A 27,126-nucleotide genomic window follows, 5' to 3' on the forward strand; every position below is an offset into this window, starting at 1 on the left:
GGCATTTGTGGCTCAAGGTCAGCCAGGACATTTCTAGCAAAGCAAGGGATGAAAGTGTTCCCAAGTCCCAGGTTCCTTCCCCCTGGAGCACAGCAGGAAGCGGTGCCGGGGCATTGGTCATTTTGGCTCTTCCCAGCAAAGCTGGGGGACATTTTGGAGCCCCCCCAGTGAAACATCCCTGTGTGTTTTCCCTGGATGCATATCCCTTCCTTACAGCTCCACCAGAGGATGCTGCAGGCTTCAGAAAGAGCTGCCTGGACTGTAGCCCTGCTCATCCCCTTAAACCAGAGGAATCCAACCATGGATATCAACCATGGCACTGCAGAGAGAGCTTCCAAAAGCCTTTTCTCAGGAGCCAAGCAAACCTCCATATCATCCGTGAAGCATGGGCTAAAAATGCAAATTCCAGAGAAATTCCTGATGGAAAGCACAGAGCAGCCCTTGCTCCGTGTGTCAGCACCGAGCTCTGCTTAGCCTCTTGTCCTGTTCTCCGTAAGAAATCTTGGCATGGGATCGTGCTACAAATCAAACATCTCATGGTTTCTCCCCCTCATGTTCAGTCTCAAGGAGAAGGAGTTCTGTGTATCCTGGCAGAATGCTTCCAAGATACCAGTGTCACTTGAAAAACACGGGAATTGAGGGAAGTCTGTGTGTGTTTTGTCTGAAAAAGAAGATTTTAGAATCCTAAAAACCAGCAAAGTTTAATTCCCACCAAGGTTCTGGTGGAAAAAACCTGAACACCAGAGCAAACCAAGGTGGAATAGGAGAATACCTTTAATACCAGCAAGTCCAGCCATCAAATTCCAAGATCATGGAATGGTTTTGTTGGAAGGGACCATAAAAATGATTCAGTCCCACCCCCTGCCATGGGATACCTACCACTGTCCCAGGGTGCTCCAGCCTGGCTTTGGACACTTCCAGGGATGGAACAGCCACAGCTTCTCTGGGAAACCTTTGCCAGGGCCTCCCCACCCTCACAGAAAAGGATTTCTTCCCAATATCCCATCTATCCCTGCTGTCTGGCAGTGGGAAACTATTTCCTCTTGTCCCTTCATTTCAGGTCCATGAAAATAATCTCTCTCCATGTTTCTTGTAGCTCCTTCAGGTCCTGGAATGCCACATTTGGGTCATCCCAAAGCTTCTCTTCTCCAGGCTGAACACTTGGAGCTCTGGAACACCAATGACTTTTATGGATTGAGGCGATAAATGAATTAAATAAAATATAATTAAATAAAAAAAATAAATGACAAATCAGTTAAAAGCCCTTTTCACCCTTCTGTGTTCCCTGGGGTTATGGAGCGAACACTTTGGATGCCAACTCCGTGTCCCTGATGTGGGGACACATCCAAGAGTCACTGGAAGGGCTCCCACCAAGGTCAAGACCCCAGTTTGGGAAGGTTTCTCTGGAATGAACTTGGAGCCAGCTCAGCAGCACCCTGGGCATGAAGGAACACAGGATTTTGGCTCTGGGCTGTGAATTCCGGACGTTCCCTTTAATTTTTCTCAGGATCTCATTCCTGTGTTAGTGGTGTTTGCGATAGGATGTATTCCCACAGCTTCAGGGGAAGAGGGAGTGGGGCTGCTTTAGGATTCATTCCCTGCAATCCTGACCCTACACTCCTGACAAGTGATGTGTTAGGGCGATGGAAATCCAAATTCTGGGAGTGTATCTATGATGTTTTCCTTCTGGCACAAAATAAATCCTCAGCACAGCTCATTTACTTGTTTATCACACATTTTTAAGCTCTTGGCACTTTGCAAAATGCTTTTCCTTCTTCTCTCAAATATTTTAACCCCTGCTAAACTGTGGGCACCAAACCCAGAAGTTGCCTCTGGAAGCAAAGGATTTTCCATCACAGTCCATGGATACTGAAGGCCTGATCCATGTATTTTTAACTCCTTAACACTCCCCAGTCAAGTCCAAATTGAAATTGTTTTAATTGATTTTTAAATAGTTGAGTTCTGGTTGAACTTTGAAATAGGTGAGTCTGGGGGTTATGGAATATCCTAAAGATCCTGTTTCCCCATCTGGGGTCTGGAAAACAGGTGGATAATGTTTAGTCTCCAGCTAATGGACAGGATGTTAATGCTTTTCCCGCTTGGAAAGGAGCTGCCTCCTGTTTAGTTACAGTTCAAAATAAAACAAATATTCCATTAGCAAAAGGAGGTGGGAAGGAAAATCCCTTTTTTTGCTCCCCTCTTCTCCACAGGGTTCCTTCCAACTCAATATTCCGCGATAAAGCTGTACGGAATGCAGAGGATCCCAGGGAGTAAATTCAGGTTAGCACCTTGCTGCCAGCCAGAAGAAATCCAGCAAAACAACCCCCAAAGTTATTCCTAATGGCAAGAAAAGAGGGAATTCCTGCCAGATTTACTCTCCTGGTGTTCCAAGACTCCGATTAAAAGAGCTGCTGATTTCATGGAGGTGATTCCGGACAAATTCCAGCTGATCCCAGCTGTTCACCAGGGAAAATTATAAAGAAAATAAATCTAAATACATCAGATTAAGCGGTGTTTTTCCAACAGCTGGCTGTGTTCTTCCGTTGTTCCGCAGAAAGCAGCATTCCCTTGTAAGATCCCAAACTTCATGTCCTCCTACAGAAGCCTCTTGACTTTTAGCCACCAGAATTATCCCAAAAATTTTTTTTTAATGTAAATATCTGGCTTCCCAGCAATAATATTTTTCCCTCGGTGTTTATTTTTTCTTAGTGCTGAGCGCTCACCGTGGTTTGCGAATCCAAATTATTTGGGGGAAAAGCAGGAATCTCAGTTTATATCTGCGTCCTGAGCCTGAGTGTTTTCAGGGAGAGTATTCCTGCCTCCAGGTGCTCCTGCAAGGATGAGAAAATGCCCTTTTTTAGTCCAAGTTTGGGTGTGGAATCTTGGCACAGGAATGGCTAAACATGGAAGGAGCAGCTGCCTGGAGAAACAAACACCTGGCAAAATATTTTGGGGAATTTCAGGATGAGTCATCCTGGGCCTTGCTGGGGAAGCTCAGCCCCAGCTGCAGCTCAGGAGGTTGCCTTTAGTTCCACAGAATCCCATGGAATTACTGAGGATGGAAAAGACCTCCGGGATCGTTGTGTCCAACCTGTCACCCAGCCCAGGAGTGACACATCCATGTATTCCTTAGACTCCGCCAGGGATGGGAATTCCAAACCCTTTTGTGCTGTTCCAATCCTTAACAACACAGTCCATGAAGAAATTCTCATCTGCCTTCATCTCTTATTCCATCCAGGCCTGTTCCAGGGTTCCAAATGTCCCTGGGTGATTCCAATGCTACTATTCCATTCCATTAAGAAATTCCTATCTCCTTCATCTCTAGGAGTTCAAGAACACTTCCAGGAGTGAGCCTCCAACCTTCCCAGGCAATTCCAACCCTTTTCATCATGAAATTGCCATCTGCTTTTATCCCGTTCCAGAACTGCTCCAGGGATAGGAACTCCAAACTTCCCTGAGCCGTTCCAATGCTAACACCTCATTCCATTAAGCAATTCCCATCTGCCTTCATCTTATTCCATCTTTTCTCCTTTCAGCTCTCCTGCTTGGAGAAGGTCTATGCCAAGATCCATCCCCGCAAAGCCGATGGAACGCCAGGAACTCATCGCAAGCCAAGTGTCCAAGATCATTAAAATCCCAATTAATCCCTTTTGATCCATCACCAGCGTGGTCATTAGGCACGGTCATTAAGCTTCAAACTGCAGAGTGAGACTTGCATGACCATGAGGGTTTTGCCAGCCTTCAGGATAAAAGTGTGGATTAGGGATTTCTGGAGGAGGAGGAGAAGGATTTGCTGAGTTTTCCCACTGCTAATTTTCCAGCTTTGTACTTATCTCTAATAACAATCGCAATAATTATCCCAATTAATTTCAGGAATGGCTTTTGGAACCATGTCCACCTTCAAATATACAAAAATCCATCTCCAGAAGTGTTCCCAGACCAACCACTCATCTTTAAAAGGAATATTTTCCCAACTGGGATTAAAAAATTAATATTCCTAGGGAGCAGTGAGGTTGAGAATGGCCGGATAACCTTTGGAAAAGCAGCGGGAATGGCTTTGGGTCAGGCCATGAACTCTTTGTTAAAACATCTGCTTTTACTCTGGGATATTTAATGATTGCCAGGAATTCCAGGGATGGAGGAATGCCAAGGTGGATAAAGGAAAAGTATCCCTTTGGATGGAGCTGGAGTTCCAAACCCCAGAACGTCCTGCCCCAATTTTTCCCATCTGGATTCATTATCCCTTATAAACTGGGATTGCGGGGAAATAGGAAAATGTTGCTGCAAGCACAGAGAAGGCTCCAAGTGTGGAGGAATTTTCTGGGATACCCACAGGCAAGGCAAACTCCAGCACCGAAAAGGACGGATCCAACCTTTGGGACCTTCTTCTCAGGGAAAACACATTCCATAGGGAATTATAGCAAACAAAAACCTGGGAGCTGGACATAATGTGGTACCTCGTTCCATCTAAAATTCCTTTACTTTTCCGTATGGGAATCACAACAGCAGATACAGGGTACCCACAAAAATTCCAGAGGCTGGTGATTTTATAGATCCGTTTTTTAGCTCAGAGGAATCGGCTCCAGGTTATCCCAAAAATCTGTTGGGAGCACCGGGATGGCTGCAGTGGGATTGCCAAGCCCAGGCTTGCATTGGAAGCTGGAAGAACATCCCAAAATATGATGGATCTGGTTTTTTACTGCCTAACTGCTCCCAGGCATGTGAACACATGGAACCCCATCCTTGGAAAAAATAAAAATAGGAAAACAGGTTGGAGCCTGAAAGTGTCAGGGAAAAAGTGGGAGAGACAAGGGAAGGAAGCCAAAAGGAAGGGAAAAAAGATCCCAAATTCCTTAAACGTCATTTTTAGGAGCATGGATCCGTGTCCAAGGATCCATGCTCATCCAGGAGATGCTGAGGCTGCACATTTCCAACTTCCCAAGGGAAAAGTTCAAGAATGGATCCGCGTGACTCCACAAACACTTTCCTTTCGGGGGCAAAAATTGAGAATTCTGGACACAGACCTGGAGCTGGGATAGGAGCAGGGAGCCATTTATAGGCCCAGAATGCCCAACTGCAATGCCAACATCCAAGCTTTCCTGCCTTTTCCTGGTGCTGGGACAAGGTCACTGTGGGCTGATCCACAAGGATCAGGTGGGAACTTTGTGGGAAAACAGGAGTGTATGGGAAGGAAGTAGAAGCTCAGAATTCCAGAATTCCAAGGACAAAGTGCAGGAGCTGCCCCTGCCATGGAGTGGCTGGGAATGGAGCACAGGAGAGTGCCTTGGCATCTCTCCCTTCTTCTCAACATTCCCAATAAAGGTGGAAAAGCCACTTTGGTTGTTTTGCTGGGAAGAGAATTCCAAGAGTATCTCCACACCTTGCTCCTTCCACAGGGGCTGCTCATTCCAAGCCTGGCAGCTCCACGTGACCCAGGATAACCCCTCCTTATTCAGGCTTTGGAAAACTAAAGTTCATCCCAGCTGGATAGCACTTCTTGGGGATTCTTGTGCTGACACATCCCATCCCAGGGGTTCACATCTGGGACACTCATGGATTCATCACCTCACCCCTGAGTAATCCCAAATTCGCATCCAGGCGGGAATGACGGTGGATCACGTGTGCCGTGACGGAGGAGGCAGATCTCTTCTGGGGATCTGTGTTCCTTGGGGCTTTTCCAGTCCTTTCAAGCTGTTCCCAGCGAAATGTTGGCAGGAGCCAGAGTTTGCTCTGACGGAAAGAGGCTGTTCCCTCTAATCCCCCTTTCCCAAGAAACTGCTCCGGCCATCCCAGGGCATTCCAAGCAGGGAATGACCGCCAGACCCTGCTGTGTCCAGCAGCAGAAGCTGGAACAGTTCCCTTTGGAAAAGCAGGATGAGGATGTGGAGCTCATGGTAAGGAGCCCTGTTCTTGCTGGGATCCCGGCTGAAGCAAGCAGGAGAACTGGGAATGACCCCACCCCACTGTGCTCTTGGAATCCAAGAGCTCCTTACCATGGCAACAGAGCCGGGACCACAACTTGGGATTTTTCCAGCTGCTCTGGGTACATTCCAGGCTGTTCCCACGGGGAGTTTGGGCTCCTCAGTTTGGCACCAAGACCTCCAGAGGAGGAGGGAATGAAGTGGGAATGAAGCGGGAAGTACAATCCCTAAAATCCTACAGAACTGGGAAGAACAAGTAGCTGCTATTCCCAGGAAACAACTGGAATACGTGGAGAGCAATTCCAGTGGGAAAAATGGATCCCACCAAAAGAAACCACTCACTCCTCATCCCTGGAGCTGTGGCTGTTTGATCCTGGATGGATCACACCAGGATAGGGTGGATTCTTCCCCTTTAGGGAATGGCTTTTGGAATCCAGGCGGGAGTGTTTCAACATCAGCATTCCCACTCAGAGCCAGAACCAACAGGGAAATTTATAGTCTGAATTCCATAGGAGATCAGTGTGGAATGCTACAGATTTAGAAATAAAGATTGGGAAATCAGACAGAGAAGCTCTGAAGGAAGGGCGATGCCAGCACTGCACATTCCTAAAATCATCAGCTGAGCCAGTGGATGCCACTTTTCCATCTCTTCCTGTTAAAAATCCTGGAGATGGTGCCTGGTTCCAATCCTGCCAAGGCATAGTTCAAAGGGAGCAATCCTGGTTAGCTGCTGGGAATTCCCATGTCCAGGTACCACAGTGGGAAGAGGAGCCATGGATGCTGTGGCAATGCTGGCAATAAACCAACCAATCCCATTTATTCGGGATCAAATCCATCCCATCTCTTTTCCCTCTGTTTATTTGCAGCAGGATGAGAATGACATTCCCATTATTTTCCAAGCTGCCTCACTTCCAGTTCATGCTTCCCACTTCCCTAGGGATAATATTGGCTCTATCCAGCTCCGGCTGCCCTGTTGGGGTTTCCCAATAGCTGCCTATCCTTTCCAGCTTTTCCAGGGAATTTTGGAAAACCCACACCAAACCTGGGGTGTTTAACTGGGAAATGAATCAGCTCCAGTGGGATAAATTAATGGGAAGCTTGGCCTTGGCACAGCACATTCCTTGGGGAAAAGACCTCCTGAAGCTGCAAGTATCCAGCTGGGATTTCAGTTGGAGCCCTCAGAAAATCCCAGGAGGATTTGGGAATGGGCTCAGCCTTTAGGAACAAGCTCCTGGGTTTTTTTTTTTTTGCCATGGATTTTTCCTTCAATCTTATGCATCCAGTGTCTCATTCCCTGTGAAACCAGGGAGGAGGGAATGTTTACCCAGTGAGGTCAGTGAAAAGCTGCCTCCAGCTGGGATCCGGCCTGCAGGTGGCCGGGAGGGACAAGAACCCAAGGATTTTATCCCTTTGGAAACATCAGCCCCGCTCAGAGCATCTCTGGTTCCTCCCCACCTTTCTCCTGCTGCTCCTTTCAGGATAACAATGGCAGGATCCAGATGCTTATCCGCAGGGCTCTTCCCATTTCCACGCTGGCCTTCACCAAATTCCATGGGGAGGTCCGGAAGCAGCCACAGATAACCCGGCAAGCTGGGCTGGCTCCCCGGGAAAGGTAAAACCCTTGGAATTACAGCAGGGCAGGGAGCACCTGGAACAGGATCCCTAATTCCTTTCCAACATGGGAATGTGACCGTAATTAACCAGTGAAATCCCGTCTTGGGAGCTGGAGAATGGGTCCCAATCCATGTTTTTTGTGGCTGTTTCCATTTTCCCAGTGCTGCACCAAAGCCCCAGAATTCCCTTTGCTCCATCTATTACCTTTCCATAGGCAAATCCAGCACTGTGTGCCCACAGCCATGGCATGGAGGAGGATCCTGTGGAAACACCAATTAATTATGCTGGAAAAGAGGGAAAATTCCTTTTAAACCTCTAAGGAAGCATTTTCTTCCCTGCTTTCAGGGTAAAAAAAATCACCTTGGAGCTGGGTGTAGAATCAAGGGAAGATTTTCCTCTAGCTGTGATTCCCTGCCCAGCATCCCAGGGAATTTTCCCTTTGTGTTCCCTTTTTTTCCCTTGCTGAGGCAGGGAAATTCCAGCTGAGGCAGTCCCAGCTCCGGCACATCCCTTGGCAGTAGCACCCACCTCCTGTGGAGCCGCGATAAGGAGGGAAAGGAGCAGCCTTGGGACACGTTCTCCAGCCAGAAAACTCTGCCCAGCCTTCCCAGCCCTTATCTTTATTGCCCACATTCCTAACAATCCCAAGTTTTATTTACAGAGCTCTCACCCCCAAGGTTATGAGAAGCTCTGGGCGCATCCATGGGCAGGATCCAAGGTGAGGATTGACAGAAGTGCAATTCCAGCAAAAATCACAGGATTGATCCTCCCTGCTCTGAAGGCAGCTGGGAGCAGGGAGGCAGAGCTGGGAGCCTCTGGAAAAGTGCTGATGTTTTCCTGCCTTGCTGGGACCCTCCCAGCAGGAAATTGGGCATTGTACTGGGAGCGCTGAGTTTTCCGGACAAATCCTGCCAGGATCCGTGTTCTGCTCCGCCATGAGCTGGGAGCTCTTTCCTTGGCCATGGAGGGACGCCCTGGCTTCCCAAAGCAGCTCCAAGAAAACCGTGGGATGGGGTTTAGAACCTAGCTTAAGGCAGGGATTTGATCCCTAAATTCTGTTAATCCAGCCTCTGTTATAATGGAGCGAATCCAAAGGGAGCTGCAGGTCCTGCCCCAGCGGTGGTGACCTCTGGCTGGAATCCAGTCTGGGATTCTGAGATTCTGGGAAGATCTGGGGACATTTCCCTGGGCCACTGAGCCCTGTCCCAACACCAGAGGGATTGGGAACACGTTTGGGATTGAATCCCAGCCACTTCCCAACTTCCCAGCTCAGCGACTCCAAATATCCCGGGGTCAGGAGCAGGGATTGGTTCCCATATAAATCACCAGCACAGAGCAAAGGCCATCCCATTCCAGGAAAACCTGAGATCGTGGTGATGCTGCAAAAAGGGCAGGATTTGCTTCTTCCCAGAGCCCAAGCAAGGCATTAAAACCTTGCTTGACTTTTCCCAGGAATTGTAGAACTTGTTTTGTTTTCCTTTCCCCCTTTCCCAAACTTCCCAATACCTTATCAGCTGGTTTGCTCTGGCTCCAGCTTTTGGGATCTTGTTTTTCCATCAGTTTTCCAGTGGAGTTGGTAGGAGATTATTCCTCAATCCCATTGAAAAGTAGGGAAGCACCTCTGGATCCCCCCGGCAGCCCCCGGATGTGGAGCCAGCAGCTCCTGCCTTCCTCCCATTGAATTCCCAAGCAGCCCCATTGATTTCCTTGGATAAATAGGAGGGGGAAGAGGGAAAAGAGTTAAACTGGACAAAACCAGAGGGAAGAAAACTTGGAGCTGCAGGGAAAAGGAAAAGCTCTTGGAATTGCTCTGGAAATCCCACCAGGCTTTGCTCAGGACTGGGAGTCTTTTCCATGAAAAAAAGGAATTTTGGTGTTTTTCCCAATCCAAACCATGGAATTGGTGCACCAACAGCTGGGAACAGCACAGGGCTTTTCTTCCCTCCTGTTTGCCATGGATTTTCAATCCATCTGTTCCACACAAACTGTTGGAACTGAGGTCACACTTGCCTGGGTTTGAAGAGGGTAAAATGGGAATTCTTTGGGAATCCTGTCATTCCAGCAGCTCCCAGAAGGAGGTGGGATACTTCTGATCCTGCCACAGGGATTATCCTGCTGGGATAATCTTTCAATCCAGCCATAAGATTCCAGTGGGAATATCCCATTTTTCTCACCTCCCAGCCACAAACTCCATCAGCAGAAAGGAAAACAGATGATTTTTCCCTCAGGATTCCCCTCCTATCCCTGGAATCATGAGTGCTACCCAATTCCCAGGGCAAATCCAAGGCCCTGCTGGAGTCTGTCCCTCTTCCTCCTCATCTCCAAGGAGGAAGATTTGTGGGATAGAAGGGAAAACCTGGAAAGGAGCCCAGTGTGGGAAGCAGGAATGGTGATGCTGCTGGCTGGATCAGTCTGGGCTTTGCTGGGATCAGCTCCTGCCGGGAATGACCCCAATGTTTTCATGTGCTTCAAGCCATTTTCTTGCCAATTTTAAGGAATATTTGTTCAACTCCTCTCCCTTCTGAATTTTGGGATCTCTCCTTGGATGGAGAGAGGGGCTGGAGCAGCCACATCCCGATGTGGGGGGGCTCTGGATTTCCCAGTGGATATTTATAATTTCCTTTTTTAAAATGTAGTTTGTTCTGTGACATGATCCAGCAAAGGGATCCCACATTCCCCACGGGATCACCTGGGGGGAGAAGATTCTGGAAAGATCAGGATCAGGAGAACAATAATCCCAGGCTGGACTGCGTTGGGAATGACCTTAAAGCCCATCTCATTCCAACCCCTTTGGAAAACAAGGAATTGATTATCCTGCTTCCACTGCAGGTTGGATTTTCCCCTTTGGGGAGCTACATCCGTGGGTTTTTTTGGGATGTCCTCACTTTTATCCCCCTCTCCGAGCCCATCCCAGGCCGCTGCCGTGATCCCGGGAAAGCTGGGCAGGGTCTGGAGGAGCCGCTCGTCCCTTTGGAGAATCCCACCCTGCTTTTCCTTCCAGTTGTTGCCGCCCTGCCCGGGCAACACCCGGCGCTTCCCGAGCCTCGGGTGTGTTTCCAACCCTGCCTTTCCCTTCACATTCCAGAGCCACCTCCTTCCCGGGATTTGGCACATCAGCGGGAACAGCGATTCAGCGCAGCTGGGCTGGGACGGCGTTAAAAAGGCGGGAGGAAAATGGGAAAACAGGGAACAATCCAGCTGGGGGTGTTGGAACCTCTGGGATTGTGCCAGGACTGAGTCATTCCTGGCCGTCCCAGCCCCTCCGGCCGGGAATGACATTTGGGAATGGCAGCAAAGCCCGATTGGCTCAGCGCAAGGTGGAGCTGGAGCCGCCGGAGCCAGCCCAGATCCTGCTTTAACCCCATCCTTGGTTTTTGCTGCTTGCGGGAATTTGGGAAGGACTGGAAGTCTGGATTGTGCCACAAATGTGGGAATTCCAACAGGATGGGATGAGAAAAGGGGAGAAATCAATATTTAATAAGAGACCCTGGTGCTTCCCTGCCTTTCCTCCAGGAAAAAAAAAAAAAAATGGATCTATGGATACACCTTCCTTGGTCGATGTCCTAAACATCCCAAAGAAAAATGGGATTACCCAAATCCTCCACCCCGGATCCCAGTGCCTTTTCCAGACCTGGCTGTCCCCATTTCTGGGATCACAAGGCTGGGTTTTAAACTGCTTCCTTTGGAATTCTCCCTCTGGCACCACATGGCAATACAGGGATCGCCTGGGATCCCCTGCTCTTGATTTTAGGTGGAAATTGGGAATTATGTTCCCCAGAGCTCTTGCGGGCAGAGAAAACCTGTTTTCAATGGGGAAAAGAGTGTGAGACAGAGGGGGGAAAAAAGAAGGAATCAACTCCTCATGGATCCCCTGGAATGGTTCATTCCCATGGTAATTCCCATGGTAATGTTTATTCAGGCAGCATCTGCCTAAGGACACACTCCCTCTTATTTTTATTTTTATTTTTTATTTTTATTTTTATTTTTATTTTTATTTTTAGGTTTAGTTTTAGTTTTAGTTTTATTTTTAGTTTTAGTTTTAGTTTTAGTTTTAATTTTAGTTTTAGTTTTGGTTTTAGTTTTGGTTTTGGTTTTAGTTTATTTTTTTAATTTTTAGTTTTAGTTTCCATTTTAGGCTGGTTTTGTTTTTCTTTTCATTTTTACTTACTCCTTAATTATTCCACCTGGAAAACCAATCCTGCCACCAAACGGATGAGCTAAAAGTGGGAATGCCCAGCAGAAAATCCCAATTTATGCAAAAAAATCCCTCCCAAATATCCTAAAGATGTTCCCTCTTGCCTCCAGCTTCCCACAAGGAATAGACACACAAATCTCAGTAAAAACCACACAGGAATTCCCCGTCCTTAGTGAGTTCTCCACTTTCTTTGTGTTTTGGGAGAGAAAATTTCCCAATTTTCCTTTCCTTAGGCAATCCCTGTTTAGGGAGGTGAGTTGGAATTCCCTCAGGAACAGCAGGAGCTGCCAAATTCCCTGATGGCTCATTCTGGATGACCAGGAAATTTGGGAATGAGAGGGAATTTTGCAGAGCTGCAGCATTTCCCCCACTCTGGCTGGTCTGAGCTCCAAATCCCAGTGCAGCCCCTCCCGATGGGTTGGATTGTTTGGAGAAATCCTGGAGTTTATTTGTGTGTGTGCTCTCCAGGTGTCCTGGTGGTATTCCAACACTAATATCCCCAAACCTCCTGCTGGAATGAAAGCAGGGAATTTGGCTTGGGATTTAATGTCCATCCTCCCTTTCATCTTCCTCCCTGCCATTCCAGAGCTCCCCCAGAAATATTCCTTGGAGAATATCCTGGTGGGAGGAGCGGTCCATCCCCATGGAAGCCTCTGATTGAATTCCTGTTTTTTCCTAAACTGGCTCCATCTGGAGGAGAGGTTGTCCCCACCCCACATTCCCACCCTGGACCACCCAGGACAGTCCAGTCAGCAATTCCAGGGCTCCAAACACATGAAAAATTCAGGAACAATAAAAAATCCCTCAGATAACAAAGGAAGAGGGAAAACATCCCTTGGAGTGAGGATTTTCCCTAGGGTGATTGCCCTGTTCCCACTGGGATCTGAGGAGCTTTTCCTTCTTGGATGGAAGGCTTCCAGAGGCATGATTCCCACTTTTCCAGCTGCTATCCAGCCTAATATTCCAGGTGTGCTCCACTCCTTCTACTTCCAGGAGGAAAGAGTTTGGGAAGAGTGCCCCACTTCTGTCCCAAAGAAATTTCCAAGCATGGATCTGCTTGGGGCCAGTGGGATTTCTCCTCCCTGGAATCGAAGCGACTGCTTCCAAATGGAAACAGAAATTGAATTTGTGGTTTTAAGCACAAAGTGGGCTGGAAAAATGGGACAAAACTCAGGGATCGTGTCCTGACTTGGCAGCCAGCAAATTCCTTGGAGCTGCTAAAAACACCTGGAGCTGGCAGACACCCCATGGAGCTCCTGGAGTTTTGTCTTGGATTTTATCTGGAGAAATGCAGAATTCCTGGATTTGCTCCAGGTTGGTTTGAACATCCCTCCTCCTCCAGCTTTAGCCTGGAAGTTGCTCCAAAGTTGGAAAAATGTGGACAGGATAAAGGGAGGGAAGAATCAAAAATGCCAGCATGGAATCTGGACTCCAAGGAACCAATGCCCTGCTTCCATGAAAAGGAGGGAGATGCCTGGAAGGAACGGGATATTTGGGATGGGAACTGCTCCTTCCTTTCTTCTTTTCCATCTAGGTGGGCATTCAGCCACTCCATGAAAAAAGTCATGGAATGGTTTCAGTTGGAAGAGATCTTAGTTCCTTACCTCATTCCATGGGCAGGGACACCTCCCACTGTCCCAGGGTGCTCCAAGCTGGCCTTGGACACTTCCAGGGATGGAGCAGCCACAGCTTCTCTGGGAATCTGTGCCAGGGCCTCCCCACCCTCCCAGGGAAGGATTTATTCCCAATAGTCCATCTTAGCCTGTTCTCTAACAGCAGGAAGCCATTCCCCTTCTCCTGTCACTCCATCCCTTGGGAATAATCTCTCCCTGTTTTCCTCCTCGGCTCCTTCAGTTCCTGGGATGCCACAATTGGATTATCCTGAAGTTCTTCTTTGCCAGCTGAGCAATTCCAATTCTTACAGTTTTTCCTCCTGGCAGAGCTGCTCCATCCCTCTGATTATCCTGGTGCCTCCTCTGGATTTGCTCCAACAGCTCCACGTCCTTCCTGTGCTGGGAGCCAGACCTGAATGCAGAATTCCAGGTGGGACTTCCCCGCAGCACAGGAGGAGGGATGTGAAAACCCAAACAAAGCAATTCCTTTTCCTGGCGCTTGGAATTCTGTTCCCATTAAACCCCTTCTAATTCCTGCTCCTCTACATTGCCCAAATTCCCAAAATTTTGTGGAACAGGAGCTCCCCCCCATTCCAAGAGCCTTCCCAGAACTTTCCAGCCCCGTCTCCGTGTCCTTGTGGTGTCTCCAGAGGGAGCCGAGTTCCTCCAATTCTTTTTCCCCGTACAGGTGTCCCCGCCTCCGGCTCCATTGTCCCTCATCCCAGTCCTGGGATTTGCCGCCGCTGGCGTCACACATTCCACGCCCTTTTCCTTCTTTAACCTCCGAGCGACACTTTTAAACCAATTCCTTCATTTTCAGCAATATTGTTATTGGTTTTAATTAGTTGTATTGGATATTCCCTTTGGTGGGAATTCCGCTCTCCAGGAGATCATTTGGATTGGATTCCTATGGAAAACAGGGGGTTATGGATGTGTTCATCCAAAGAGGGTTGGGAAAGAAAATCCTTCTAAAGTTTGGAGCAAGGACTTGGATTTTCAATGGGAGCATCCAAGAAACTTTAAGGAGTGTGGAATATTCAATAAAAATCAAAGAAGTACCAAAAATTCCCCAAAATATTCCCACATAAGCTTGGAACATAGAGATGTTCCTAAAAGTGATGGGAGGGAGATTTCCTATCCATGAAACTCTTAGAAACAGGGGTAAACTTTTTCTTTTTTTTTTTTTAAACCAAAACCAAACCACTGGAAAATGTTTTTTGCTTTATTTTTGCAAACATTCCGTGAATATTCCATGGTTTTGAACAAGAAGTTCTTCCCTGGGACAGGATTCCTGATTGGACATCCTGCATGTCCTAAGAAAGAACATTCCCATAAATTCCTTGATTATCCTGGAATGACTTTTAATATTTAAATGATATTCAAATATTTTGGGATTTCCCCCAGTTTGGGAATATTCAGAGAAGCTTTAGTTAAAAATTCCCTGGTTTTGTCCAGGAAAATTTTCTTGGATAAAAAGGCCAGATTGGGTTGTTGGAAGAAGTTGTTGGTTGGAAAATTGTGGGATCAGCTGGGTGAACAAACCATTATCCGTGTTTTTCCAACAGCGGAGCCGTGTCCTGGGCTGGCAGCAGGGAACTGCTCCTGTGCTGAGCTCTCTCATTCCAAGTCCAAAATAATTCCCCCCATTCCTGGAATTCTGGATAAATCCAATTAGAAACAGCATGCAGGTGGGGTTTCTCCCTCCCGTTTTTTTGGGAAGTTTTTCCTCAATGCTCTGGTTTGGGAGTGTTGGCTGTGGCTCCCTGAATCTTCACTCAGATGGAGATTCCAGAACATATCCCAGCAGTCAGGGCTTTCCCAGGAATGCTGTGCATGAGCAGGTCTGGGGATAATCCAGGGTTTTATTAGGATTTTTGGCAGCTTTTTTATTTAGGATGGAAGTGAAGGAGCAGATTCCTGGTTTTAATTTCTCTGTTGGATCACAGCCATTCCCTCAGCAATTGCAAACCCACCTAACCCGAGAAATCCTGGAATGAGCAGTGGATCCATGGCTGTGCCAAGCAGGAAATGACTTCCCAGACTCCCAGGGTTAAATCCTGAATCTGCTGCTGCCAGAGTGACGCTTGAGGACAAATCCTGGGAATGCAGGGAGGGAACTGGGAGCATCCCAGCATCAAAGTCTGCGACAGCCCATTCCAGTGGGATTGTCCCTGCCCTGCTCATGGATGAGCTTTTCCAGCCCAATCCTCAAATTCCATGAGAAATCCTAATCCATGGGATGCCAGGACAGTGCTGGCTCGGGATGGCACCAGAGCCCGGCCGAGCTTGGCTCCATCCCGGTATTCCCAGGACCTTCCCACGACCCAGCTCCTATTTCAGGGCTCTTCCATCTATTTAAGGAAAGGGGAAAATGTGCTGGAATCTTTGAGCATGCGCGGGAGAGGCCGCGTCAAATATTCCCTCTTTTTTAGAGGCTGCTATCCGCAGATCCCACGGCTTTTTAGCCGGCATGTTTTCCTTCCCCTTTTAGCAACACGTGCCTGAAAAATCTCGGTCCCTATTAGGGCTTGGAAAACTCAGCTGCTGCCGGAGGGAATAAATCAAATTCTTGGAGGGGGGGAAAAAAATAAAAAAAAAGCAGGAACACCACAAAAATAAAAGCATAAAAGCAGGAACGCAGCGTGTCATACCCAAAACTTTGGGAAGGGAGCGAGGAGCCGGCGGGAAAGGTGCTATAAATACGTATTGTACTGTTGGCTTTTTGCAAATATTAGGGTGAATGCTGTGTGTGTAATGTTAAAATAACTTTGTTTTTATTTCTGCTATTAACAAAATCTTAGAGCAGTAGGGGTAGCTGATGTGGGTATGAGTGAATTCTGTTTGGTCCGGATAACATCCAGCAAACGTGCCATGAGGACCCTGCTGCTGATATGCCAACTATCAGCGTCTGCCCTCTGATGAAATTACGGACCAGGGCCCGAATTGGAAGCGATAAAGAGGAACCCAAACCACACCCGAGGGACACGCACGCTCTGGAGGCGCGGACCCGAGGAGAGGCCGTGCAAAACAGCTCCCGGGATATGTAAACTGCCTGCCTTATGGATATGCCTCAAGGTCTGTGAAGATGCAAAGGACCGAGGTAATGGGAAAGGTGTTTAAGGGGTGTCCCGAAGGTGAGGGGGTGCTCTTGGCTGAGTGCCAGGATGCACCTTGCCATAATCTTTGCTTTTCTTTGTCTCCTGTTGCCCTTTATTAAACTTTGTGAATTTTCACAGGAGAGCCAACGTGTTTCTTACAAAGGGAAGCCGGGAAGCACAACGGGGTGCACGCTACAGGAAGCCGCGGCCTCCGGTGATAAATAGGAAAGCCTGGAGCACAGGATGTGTTTCGGGAGAGCTCGGCGGGACAGCGGGATGTGACTCCGCTGGTCATTTGTCCACTTGTCCGGCGGCATGGCCACGCTCCGGCCGCTCCTGCTGCTGCTGCTGCTGCTGCTGGCCTGGCGCTGCGGAGGGGAGGACGCGGAGGTGCTGTGCGCCGACAGCGCCTGCTACACCCTGCACCGGGATGAGAGCAACTGGAAAAGCGCCCAGGAGCGCTGCCAGGATAACGGAGGCAACCTGGCGCCGGCGGGCAGCGCGGGCGAGGCCGAGCGGCTGCGGGAGCTGCTGGCCACCGCCGGCTGGGCCGGCCCGGCCTGGCTCGGGCTCGCCCTGCCCCGGGGCCACTGCGTGCGGCCGCAGGAGCCGCTGCGAGGCTTCTCCTGGGTGGCCGGAGGGGAGCCGGGCAACTTCTCGCAGTGGGCATCCGAGCCGGCCGTCACCTGCGTGAGCGCCCGCTGTGTGGCCCTGAGGCCGCCCGGCCCTCATGGCCCCGCCGGCTGGGCCGACCGGGCCTGCCGGAGCACGCTGCCGGCTTTCCTCTGCAAGTTCAGCTTCCAGGGAATGTGCGGGCTCCTGCCGCTGGCCGGCCGAGGCACGGTCACCTACGCCACGCCGTTCGGGGTGCGCAGCGCCCGCCTGGCCGCCGCTCCCTTCGGCACGCTGGCCGAGGTGCAGTGCGACAGCGGCCGGGCCGCGGCCTTCGCCGTCTGCAAGGGGCCGCTGGCCGGGGGCGGCTTCGCCTGGCACCCGCCGGGTCCGCTGTGCCCCGTGGACTGCGGGCACCACAACGGGGGCTGCCAGCAGCGCTGCCTGGACGTGCCCGGCGAGCCCCCGCGCTGCGCCTGCCACCCCGGCTACGTGCTGGCCGCCGACATGGCCTCCTGCCTGGCCGAGGATTCCTGCCATCCCAACCCCTGCCAGGGCTCCTGCCGCCCGCGGACCGGCGGCTTCGAGTGCGGCTGCGAGCCTGGCTACGCCCTGGCGGCCGACGGGCGCGGGTGCTCGGATGTGGATGAGTGCGAGTCCGGGCCGTGCCAGCACCAGTGCCACAACATTCCCGGCGGCTTCCAGTGCCTCTGCCGGCCCGGCTACCGCCCCGCGGGGCCCGCTGGCCACCAGTGCCACGACGTGGACGAGTGTGCCCAGCCTCACGCGTGCCCGCAGCTCTGCATCAACATTCCCGGCTCCTTCCGCTGCACCTGCCGGCCCGGCTTCCAGCGGCAGCCGGGAGGAGATTCCTGCCTGGATGTGGATGAATGCCTGCGGGATCCGTGTCCCGGCGCCTGCCGCAACTTCCCCGGCGGCTACGAGTGCCTGTGCCCGCCTGGCTCCCTCCGGGACGCGGATGGCCACGGCTGCAGCCCCGGAGAGGCGATCCCAAACAGTATCCCACAGAGCTCCAGCATCCCACAGAGCTCCAGCAGCATCCCACAGAGCTCCACCGTCATCCCACAGAGCTCCGGCAGCATCCCAAAGAGCTCGGGCATCCCACAGAGCTCCGGCATCCCCCGCACCACGCGCATCCCATGGACCACAAGCATCCCGCGTTCTCTGGGAATGCCCACGGCGGGACTGGGGGCCGGCTCGGACGAGCACAGCGCCGACGGGCCGCGGCTGCTGCTCTACTACATCGTGGGCAGCCTGGTGGCCATCCTGCTCCTGCTGGCGTTCGCCCTGGCGCTCGTGGCTTGCAGGAAAAGGGCGGCCAGGAGGGAGAAGCCTCCGGCCAAAAACGCGGCCGATAATTATTGCTGGGTGCCCGAGCAGCCCGAGAGCCGCGGGGAGCGCAGGTAGGAGAGGGTTAAAAATCCCAGTGGAAGGGTGGGAGGGAATGCTTTGTGCCCAAAGTGAGCTCCTCGGGCTGTTCCAGTGGGAGCAGCCTGCTGCTCCAAGGGTTAACGAGAGGGAAGAGGGAATGGGGTGGAATTTGTCTCCTCAGCTCTGCTCCAAAAGGCAAATTCGAAATTGTTGGATCGTTTTCCTAAAGGGAAACTCCTCACTTGGAATCCTCCTGCAGCCCCTTGTGCACTGCTCCCTCTGGATTTGCCTCGTTCTTCTGGAAAAGGGTTTGAAGTTGGGATGGGAAAGGATTTGAAATTGGGATGGAAAAGGGTTTGAAGCTGGGATGGGAAAGGGTTTGAAATTGGGATGGGAAAGGGTTTGAAATTGGGATGGGAAAGGGTTTGAAGTTGGGATGGGAAAGGGTTTGAAATTGGGATGTGCCTCAGCAGAGCTCGAACAGGCCCCTGCAGGCACAACCAGGGTGGGGTTTAAGGGTTATTTTTGGGGTTTTATTAAAAATCTGTCGCCTGAAACCACGGAAAACTGCTCATCATGGAGCCAAGGAATGGCATAAAGGTAGGAAAAGCTGTGTTTGGAGTAACCACCTCCTCATTTCCTGAGTATCCTGCCTAAATCCACTTCTAAAAAGAGAAAACAATGCTCTCCTTCCCATCAGCCACATGAGAGGCTGGGCTTTTCCTGTTGGATCATTTGTTTTGGGAAGGATCCTTCCCGGCTCCAGGCTGAACATGCTTTCCCTCTCTCCCTGTGTAAGGAACATGCTGGAATTGGAATATTTGCTGTTTATTCTGTGTAAAACTCTGTAACTCCCAAAAAACTCTCTGGGCCAGGTTGCTCCCCAGGTACTTCCCAAAACTCCTTGAGCCTTTTCCAGCGGGAATTCTGCCCAAAATCCTGAGGGGCACACCCAGCAGCACCTCCCTCCATGGTTTATCCATGCTGTGAAGGGCTGGAAAAGATCATCCACGGGATTTGAAGGGTCCAGCAGGTTCCTGAAGTTTCTGCTGGAGTTATTTTGTCCCTGGAGCTGAATTGCTCCAGGAATGGGAATAGAACACAAAGGAGTTTGTGGTGGGCAGGGAGCTGCATCCTGTCATTCCCTGTGCTGAGCAAAACCCTTTCCTGCTTTTTTCTTGTCTTGGGGCTCCATTGTGAGCTGCAAACAGGAAAATGGAGCTGATAGGAATGTTTTCCTTGTGCTGCCTGGGTTGGGAGAAAGGGAGGGAATGCAGCACAGGATTCTTGGAAATCCTGCCGAAAATTCCCAGATCCCAAGGCAGCAGAGCATTGGAAATAGCTGGATCAATGAAGGAAATCCCATGTAATTATGCTGGATTGGGATCTGTGGGAAGTGACAGCCTTGGGGTTTTTTATGGGATATAAGGCTATAAAAAAGGAAAAGAAAAGGTGAGGGTGGAATCAGAGCTGGGAAAAACCTGAGGTGTGTTGTTTATTCCCCAAAAATCAAAATCCTGATTTCTGTTGCAACCTCTGTGTATTCCATTGGGGAATGATGATGGATCTAGGGGAAGACAGGGATTTGTGCCAAGGTTTAGGTTGGATTCTCCCTAATGGAAGGTTTCCTGCTGTAGCATCCTCCCTCCTGGTGCAATTCCACCTGGATCCAACGTCATGTCTCTCATTTTTCCTGACACATCTTGATCCATGGCCTCCTTAGGGAGTTGCCCAGGGACTTGTGAATCCCACAAAGTTGGAGCAGGATGATTTGGTGCTCTGTCTTCCCCAGAAGATGGGATGTTCATCCTGCTCCTTGGAATTTTTTGTCATGGATGAGATGAGTGTTTTACTTTCTCAGAATGAAACTCTTGGATTTACAGGATAAAGTTATCCCAATAGCTCTCTCTGGAAGAAATTCCAAGAAAACCCGTATGAAAATGTGTTTGCAGTGGGTTTTAATAAAGATATTCCTAAAAATCCATGGTCTGGTGCTCCTAATCTTTGTGCTCCCCACGGTGGGTGGGTGGTGATCCCAAATCCTTTCCTAGGGATTATTCCATGATCTCAGCCTTTCCCAGGATCGGTGCTCCTGGCCAGGGGCCATTCCCTTCATCCCTGCTGAGGCCATGGGGTGGGAGCATTGGGATGGGCTGTGTTGGATCCTAAAACCACAAGGTAGGTCCTAAATCCATGAGGAAAGTCCTAAACCCGTAAAAAAGGCCCCAAAGCCACAAGAAAACCCTAAATCCATGAACAGGGTCCCAAACCCACAAGCAAGGCCCTAAACCCAGGAGGAAGGGCCCAAGTCCATGAACAAGATCCTAATCCCATGACCAAGTTCCTAAAACCAAGAGGAAAGCCCACGAGGAAGGACCTCAACCCACGGGCAAGGTTGTAAGACCATGACCGAGTTCCTAAAACTGTGAGCAAGGCCCCAATCCCATGACCATGTTCTCAGTCCCACAACCAAGGTCCTGAGTCCATGGCCATGGTCTCAATCCCACAGCCAAGGTCCTGAGTCCATGGCCAAGGTCCCAATCCCACAACCAAGGTCCTGAGTCCATGGCCAAGGTCCCGGTTATACAGCCAAGGTTCCAGTCCCATGACCAAGGCCCTAATCCCATGGCCATGGTCCTAATTCCATGGCCAAGGTCCCAGTCCCACAACCAAGGTTCCAATCCCATGACCAAGGCCCTAATCCCATGACCAACATCCCAAATCCATGAGCAATCCCTTTGATTTCAGCACCTCTCTGTGTGAGGGACTTTTCGGGATCAACTAATAGGATAGACCCCTTTTAGATCCTGTTATCCCATGATATTTCACATTATTTTACATTCCGTTGCTTTCCATTCCTTCATGGACAACTGCCAGCATTCCAACAGAGCAACCTCATCCCAAAACCCTGCAAAGAAGCCAAAAATTCCCCCCCCTGTTGACACAAACTCCCGGATTCGGGGGTCAGGACAAGCATTCCGAGTGCCCGCTCCGAGCAGAGTGACAGGGACAGCCGGGATGAGTCAGAGCCAAAGGCAAAGGCAGGGAAAACATGATTAATGGGATTGGGGAAGAGGAAAGGCAGCCTGTCAGCAGGCAGGGCAGTGCTGGCACCCTGACTCAGCCTGCAGAGCACTGGGATAAAAGGGAGTTATGAAAGCGTGATTAATCCCATTCCTCCCACCCCATCCCGATTATCTTTTGGGGACAAACGTTGTCAGTCGGGCAAGGCCAGAGAAGTGGGATCATTGTTTGGCAAGGCTCTGTTTTTTCCTGAAAAAAACCTTGACAAGGAATTTTTTATCTGGGTTTGCAGTTACTGAAAAAAAAAAAAAAATAACAGCAGGAGCAGAAATTTATTGTTTTGGGGTTTTTTTTTCATCTCCACCGCGTTCTGTTTTCCTTCTTTTCCTGTGGTTTGCCAGGATGCCTTCTCTTGGTGGTTTTCTCCAGAAAACAGAAGCAGAAGTAAAAGGAGAAGTGGAAGAAGAATTGGAAATAGTGAAGTGAAAATTGTGGGAACAAAAGGTGTTCCTAAAGCCAGATAAGGTCAGAGTTATCCAGCTCCCAGGAGATTTCTGGGAATGATCCTGCTTGGATAAATTCTTTGTTCCAAGCTCCTCCATGGACACTTTCTCCTTGAGGTTCATCCCTGCTGCTGGAATTAAATTCCATGAACATTTCTTTTCAATATTTGGGGCAGATCTGAAAGGTCCAATGGGATTAAAGAGTTGTTTATTATTATTATTATTATTATTATTATTATTATTATTATTATTATTATTATTATTATTATTATTACTACTACTACTACTACTACTACTACTACTACTACTTCTACTACTACTACTACTACTACTAGTCCCAACTTCCCAACTTCCCTTTTCCCCACAGCTTCACGGGATTTACGGGAAGCACCCAAGGTTGTGAGAGGACAAAACAAACCACAAGGGTTCAAGAAAGGACAAAGAAAGTTCAATAACGTTCACTAGAATTTAATAAAGAAACCTCCTTGCCGTGATCCGAGGAAATTGGGATTTGCTGCTCATCCCAAAGGCCAATTGCAGTGCCCGGGGCTGTTGGAATTCCGTGAAAAAACAGCCTCAAATCCCCTTTTTGTGGAGTGGAGTGGAGAAGCTTGGGACATTTGGGCTGCATTTTTAGGTTGCTCCTGTCTCTGTTCTGGCAGCACAGAGGGATCCCCAAAGGATAAACTGATGGAATGGGATATCCATTCAGAGGTGTCTGTGGGGAGTAGGGGAGATAGGGAGAAAAGTCATAATAATGCTTAATAATAATGATAATACCAACTAGTAGAACTATATAAATTATATATAATTATAGATGGAAATACATAATTATATGTTAGTTTTTTCTTGAAGAAGTTTTCCTTAATCAAACCTAAACCGTTCCCCTTCATCCCATTCATTATTCCCCAGGAGCATATCCCGATTCCACCTGACTCCACCCTCCTGTCAGGGATTCCGGAGAGAGAAAAGTTCCCCCTGGAGCCTCCTGTTCCCCAGGCTGAGCCCCTTTCCCAGCTCCCTCCTGGTGCTCCGGCCCCTTCCCGGCTCCATTCCCATGTCTGGACGCAGAGATGCTCTGTGCTGGATGCAGAGCTGGACACAGGAAAACAGGGTTTGATCTGCGGGATGAAGATTCCAGCGGGGTGAAGATCCCAGCGGGGTGACAATTCCAGCGGGGTGACAATTCCCAGCGGGGTGACAATTCCCAGCGGCGCTGCTCCCACCCCGAAACCCCGCTGCCGTTTCGCGCTTTTCCCGCGGCTCACCCCGTTTCCCCCGTGTCCCGCGGGACGCCCCGGGCGCTGCCGCCGCTCCCCCCGCGCAGCCGGGCGGGCCCCGCCGGGGCGGAGCCGCCGGGAGGATGCGGGCGGGGGCCCGGGGCGGCGGGGCGGGGGCGGGGGCAGCGCCCGGCCGGGATTCACCGCCGCGCTCCCTGCCGGCCCCGCGGGCGCTTCCTTCCCCCGCCGGGGCCGCTATAAAGGGGGCGGCCGGGCGGAGCGGGCCATGCTCAGCTCGGGGCGCCGCCGGCCGCCCCCTCCGCGGGACATGCGGCCGCCGCTGCCGCTGCCGCTGCCGCTGCTGCTGCCGCTGCTGCTGCTGCTGGGGACGGCGACGCGGGCACAGCCGCTGGACGTGTCCCCCGCGGGCGCGCAGTGCCTGGAGCACGAGTGTTTCGCCGTGTTCTGGGCGTCCCGCTCCTTCTCCGTCGCCAGCGAGGTCTGCCAGCGGGGCGGGGGGCACCTCATGACCGTGCGCTCCACCGTGGCCGAGGAGGCGATCGCGCTGCTGCTCCAGAACCGCGAGGGGCGGCTCTGGCTCGGGCTGTCGCTGTCGCCCTCCTTGCCCTGCACCGTCCCCAGCCGGCTGCTCCGCGGCTTCAGCTGGGTCACCGGCGACCACAGAACCGATTACACCAACTGGGCGCCGTCGGGGAAGCGCTGCGGCGAGCGCTGCGTGACCGTGTCCCGGGAGCTGCGCTGGGAGGAGCGGCGCTGCGAGGAGCCGGCCGACGGCTTCCTCTGCCAGTACAGCTACGGGGGCACCTGTTTCCGCCTGAGCACCCAGCCCGGTGTTCCCGTCACCTACAGCACCCCTTTCGGCGCCCGCGGAGCCGACTTCCTGGCGCTGCCTCCGGGCAGCGTGGCCGTCATCGCTGACCTCGGGCTGCAGCTGCGCTGCGACGACGGGGACGGCGCGGAGCCGCGCTGGGGCCGCGACACGCCGGGACCGTGGACGTGCGAGCTGGGCGGCGGCGGCTGCGCGGGGACGTGCGCGGAGAAGCGCGGGCGGCCGCGCTGCTCCTGCCCCGAGGGCGCCGTGCTGGCCCCGGACGGGCGCGGGTGCCGCTCGCCGTGCGAGGGAGCGCAGTGCCAGCATCACTGCGTGGTGGCCGGGAGCTCCTTCGTGTGCATGTGCTCCGTCGGGTACCGGCTGGCGGCCGACGGCGTCAGCTGCGAGGACATCGACGACTGCGCCAGCGAGCCCGGGCCGTGCGAGCAGCAGTGCGTGAACACCAAGGGCGGCTTCGAGTGCCGGTGCCACAGAGGCTACAGGATGGAGGACGGGCACTGCCAGCGCCAGCCGCCCTGCTGGGACCTGGCGTGCCAGCAGCGCTGCGAGGAGCGGCCCGACGGCGACCGCTGCGGCTGCCACCCCGGCTACGCCGTGGACCCGCAGAGTCCCTCCCGCTGCCTCCCGTACTGCAACACCACCGAGTGCCCGGCCCTGTGCGGCGACGGCGGCGGGGACTGCGAGTGTCCCCTGGGCTTCGTGCTGGACGAGGACGAAAACCTGTGCATGGACGTGGATGAGTGCGACAGCGGTCACTGCCAGTTCAACTGCACCAACATCCCCGGGAGCTTCCAGTGCCACTGTCCCCACGGCTACTTCCTCCAAGACATCGACTGCATCCCCATCCTGGACGGGGACGGTGAGGAGGCGTCCTCGGGGGATTTGGAGCTGGAGCCGCGCACGCCCGTGCCCAGCCGGCCCCCGCCGCAAGCGGAGCCGCTGCACCCCGGCGTGGTGGTGGGCATCGCCGGCGGGGCCCTGCTGAGCGTCCTGGCCCTGGCGGCGCTGGGATTCCACCTGGCCAGGAAGCGCTGCCGCTCCCACGGCTCCATGGATTACAAGTACAGCAGCCCCCAGGAGAAGGAGCTGGGGCTCCAGCCCGTCCCCTCCGCACAGAAGCCGTAGGGACAGCGGGTAGGACAGACAGACACTGGACACTGGGAGACCGAGCTGGGTGACATTTATCCGCCGCTACCCTCTCCCCCCCGCCGCCCTGTCGCGCCCCGGCTGGAATTTTTGAACGATAATTCGGGAAAAGCTGGGATCGCATCACTCCCAGAAATACCCGCTGCTTCCCAGCCGGCTCTTGGAACGCCGGCGCAGGAGAGCGGGGACAGCAGAACACCCCGAGGCTGCTCCGCTCCCGCTCCTTGTTCCCGCTTCCTCGGCGTTCAGCTTTCCTTTTCCCGAGCCGGCGGTCGGGAAAACCGCAAGGAAAAATCCAGGAGGGACTGCTCCATGTGCAAATGACTCTAAATCCGTGGGATGGGAGCACGGTGTGACCAAGGCGGGGACTTTGGAAGAACACCTCCACCCAAACCCCCCTCCCCTGGGCTGGATGGTGTTCCCGAGCCGGGAGGCTCCTGCTTTTCTTTGGGATGGGGTTGGTTTGTTTTGAGCTGAGGGAAGGAGGAGCAAAGATGTTGTGGGATGCACTTGTCACCTTAAGCCACTGGTGACAGCAGGGACCCGGCTCGGTGTCACCAAGGTGGGACTGAAATTCCTGATTCCCATTCCCTCTCCTTAGTTTTTGCGGGATGTGGAGGTTAAACAGGGACCCGAAGGCTGCTGGGGTGAATTTTGTAGGAAAGGTTTGCGGTGCTGCAGAGCCACATCCAGGTCCTTCCACGACTTTCCGCTGGTGTTGCCTTAAATTTGATTGTTGGATTTTGGATTTGGATTTGACCCCTCCTACCCACAGGGATTTTCTCTGTTCCCTCGTGCAGGGCTGACTCTAGCCCAAGGCAAAACATTCCCAGGGGTGGGATTCCAGCAGCCACGGCCTGGGGGGGGGGGGGGATTCTGAGAACAATCTGGTTTTCCAGCTCCATCCTTCCCTGGGGAGCCAAAGGGGGTCCTGCTCCGGCTGCTGTCCGAGCAGCCGCTGGCAGCTTTATGCCAGTGAAATATTATCCCAGAGAAGTTTTGGAAGGCTGGGATCAGAACAGGGGCGTTCTGTCCCCCCACATTCCCCCTTCCCACCCTATGAACTTCCCAGCAATCAGCATCCCCCCTGGAATGCTAAACCTCCTCTGCACATTCCCAGGAAAATCAAAATGAGGCATTTGTAGGAATTGTGGTTTTCCTAAAAGGTCGTTATCCTGAAGGCTGCATAACTGAGGGTCCTGTCTCTGGATCCCTGGGGATGGATTAAAGCGCAACCACATGGAGTGAGGGCTGTAAGCCTGTGGATGTGCCAGGTTTATTCTAGGACAGTTTGGCTGCAGTGGGAGGGAGGGAGCTGTTGTGATTATCCATAATTATCCAGAAAGAGATATCAAAATGGGTGTCACTTGGGAAAATAGCCAAGGAAAAGGAAGGGAAAGAAAGGATAAGGTTTGAGAGTGGAAAGACTTTGCTGAGGCATCATCCCATGTGCAGGATCTGCTTCCCATGGATCTTTCCTTGTTATCCAGCTCAAACCCCTGCTCATTCCTGGGTGGATCCCAGGTTTTGCCACCACACCCCCAAAATCTCCTCCTCCCCTCTAATCTCCAATTCCCACTTCGGAGTTTTATCTTATCACAAATTCCTTCCTTACGGTGATGCGTTGGAGTCCTGATATTCCCAGCACTCCCTGTTTTATCCTCTCCCCCACCCCGGCCTGCTCCCCCCGGGCCCATTTGTAAATCCTTATTTATTTATTGGAATTTTACCCTGTCTGATGGAATTTTTTCATGGAGATCCTGTGTGGACACCAATAAAGTTTTGCCAGTCTGGTTTACAGGAACTGCTCAGGGCCTGTTCTTTCTCCCCTTCCCAAAAATTCCTCCAGAAATCCAGGAAAACCCAGGAGCATTCAGTGATGAAAATGTTCCCAGCTGGTTACTTCCCCAGTGGGATTAAAATGGAAGGAATGAG

At 51.7% G+C, this 27,126-nt stretch overlaps 2 protein-coding genes across 2 annotated transcripts; both read left to right on the forward strand.

Annotated features, from left to right (window-relative positions):
• Nucleotides 1-16,701: 16,701 nt before the first annotated feature.
• On the forward strand, nt 16,702-20,427 carry CD93 (CD93 molecule). The gene has a single exon (XM_058020625.1). It carries the CDS (start codon nt 16,757-16,759, stop codon nt 18,479-18,481), a length of 1,725 nt encoding a protein of 574 aa, XP_057876608.1. The 5' UTR covers nt 16,702-16,756; the 3' UTR covers nt 18,482-20,427.
• A 2,618-nt stretch (nt 20,428-23,045) lies between these two features.
• THBD (thrombomodulin) lies at nt 23,046-26,989 on the forward strand. The gene is made up of 2 exons (XM_058019443.1): nt 23,046-23,117; nt 23,599-26,989. Exons 1-2 carry the CDS (start codon nt 23,046-23,048, stop codon nt 25,168-25,170), a joined length of 1,644 nt encoding a protein of 547 aa, XP_057875426.1. The 3' UTR covers nt 25,171-26,989.
• Nucleotides 26,990-27,126: the final 137 nt, after the last annotated feature.

Source organism: Melospiza georgiana, chromosome 3, assembly GCF_028018845.1.
Source record: "Melospiza georgiana isolate bMelGeo1 chromosome 3, bMelGeo1.pri, whole genome shotgun sequence".
In the NCBI taxonomy this organism is placed as follows: domain Eukaryota; kingdom Metazoa; phylum Chordata; class Aves; order Passeriformes; family Passerellidae; genus Melospiza; species Melospiza georgiana.

What these genes read in the sequence shown, in the direction of transcription:
- CD93 (XM_058020625.1), top strand. Translation starts at nt 16,757, where the DNA reads ATGGCCACGCTCCGGCCGCTCCTGCTGCTGCTGCTGCTGCTGCTGGCC.
- THBD (XM_058019443.1), top strand. Translation starts at nt 23,046, where the DNA reads ATGCTCTGTGCTGGATGCAGAGCTGGACACAGGAAAACAGGGTTTGAT. An exon ending in GGGATGAAGATTCCAGCGGG is followed by an intron (nt 23,118 to 23,598) that starts GTGAAGATCCCA and finishes ACGCGGGCACAG; the next exon opens with CCGCTGGACGTGTCCCCCGC.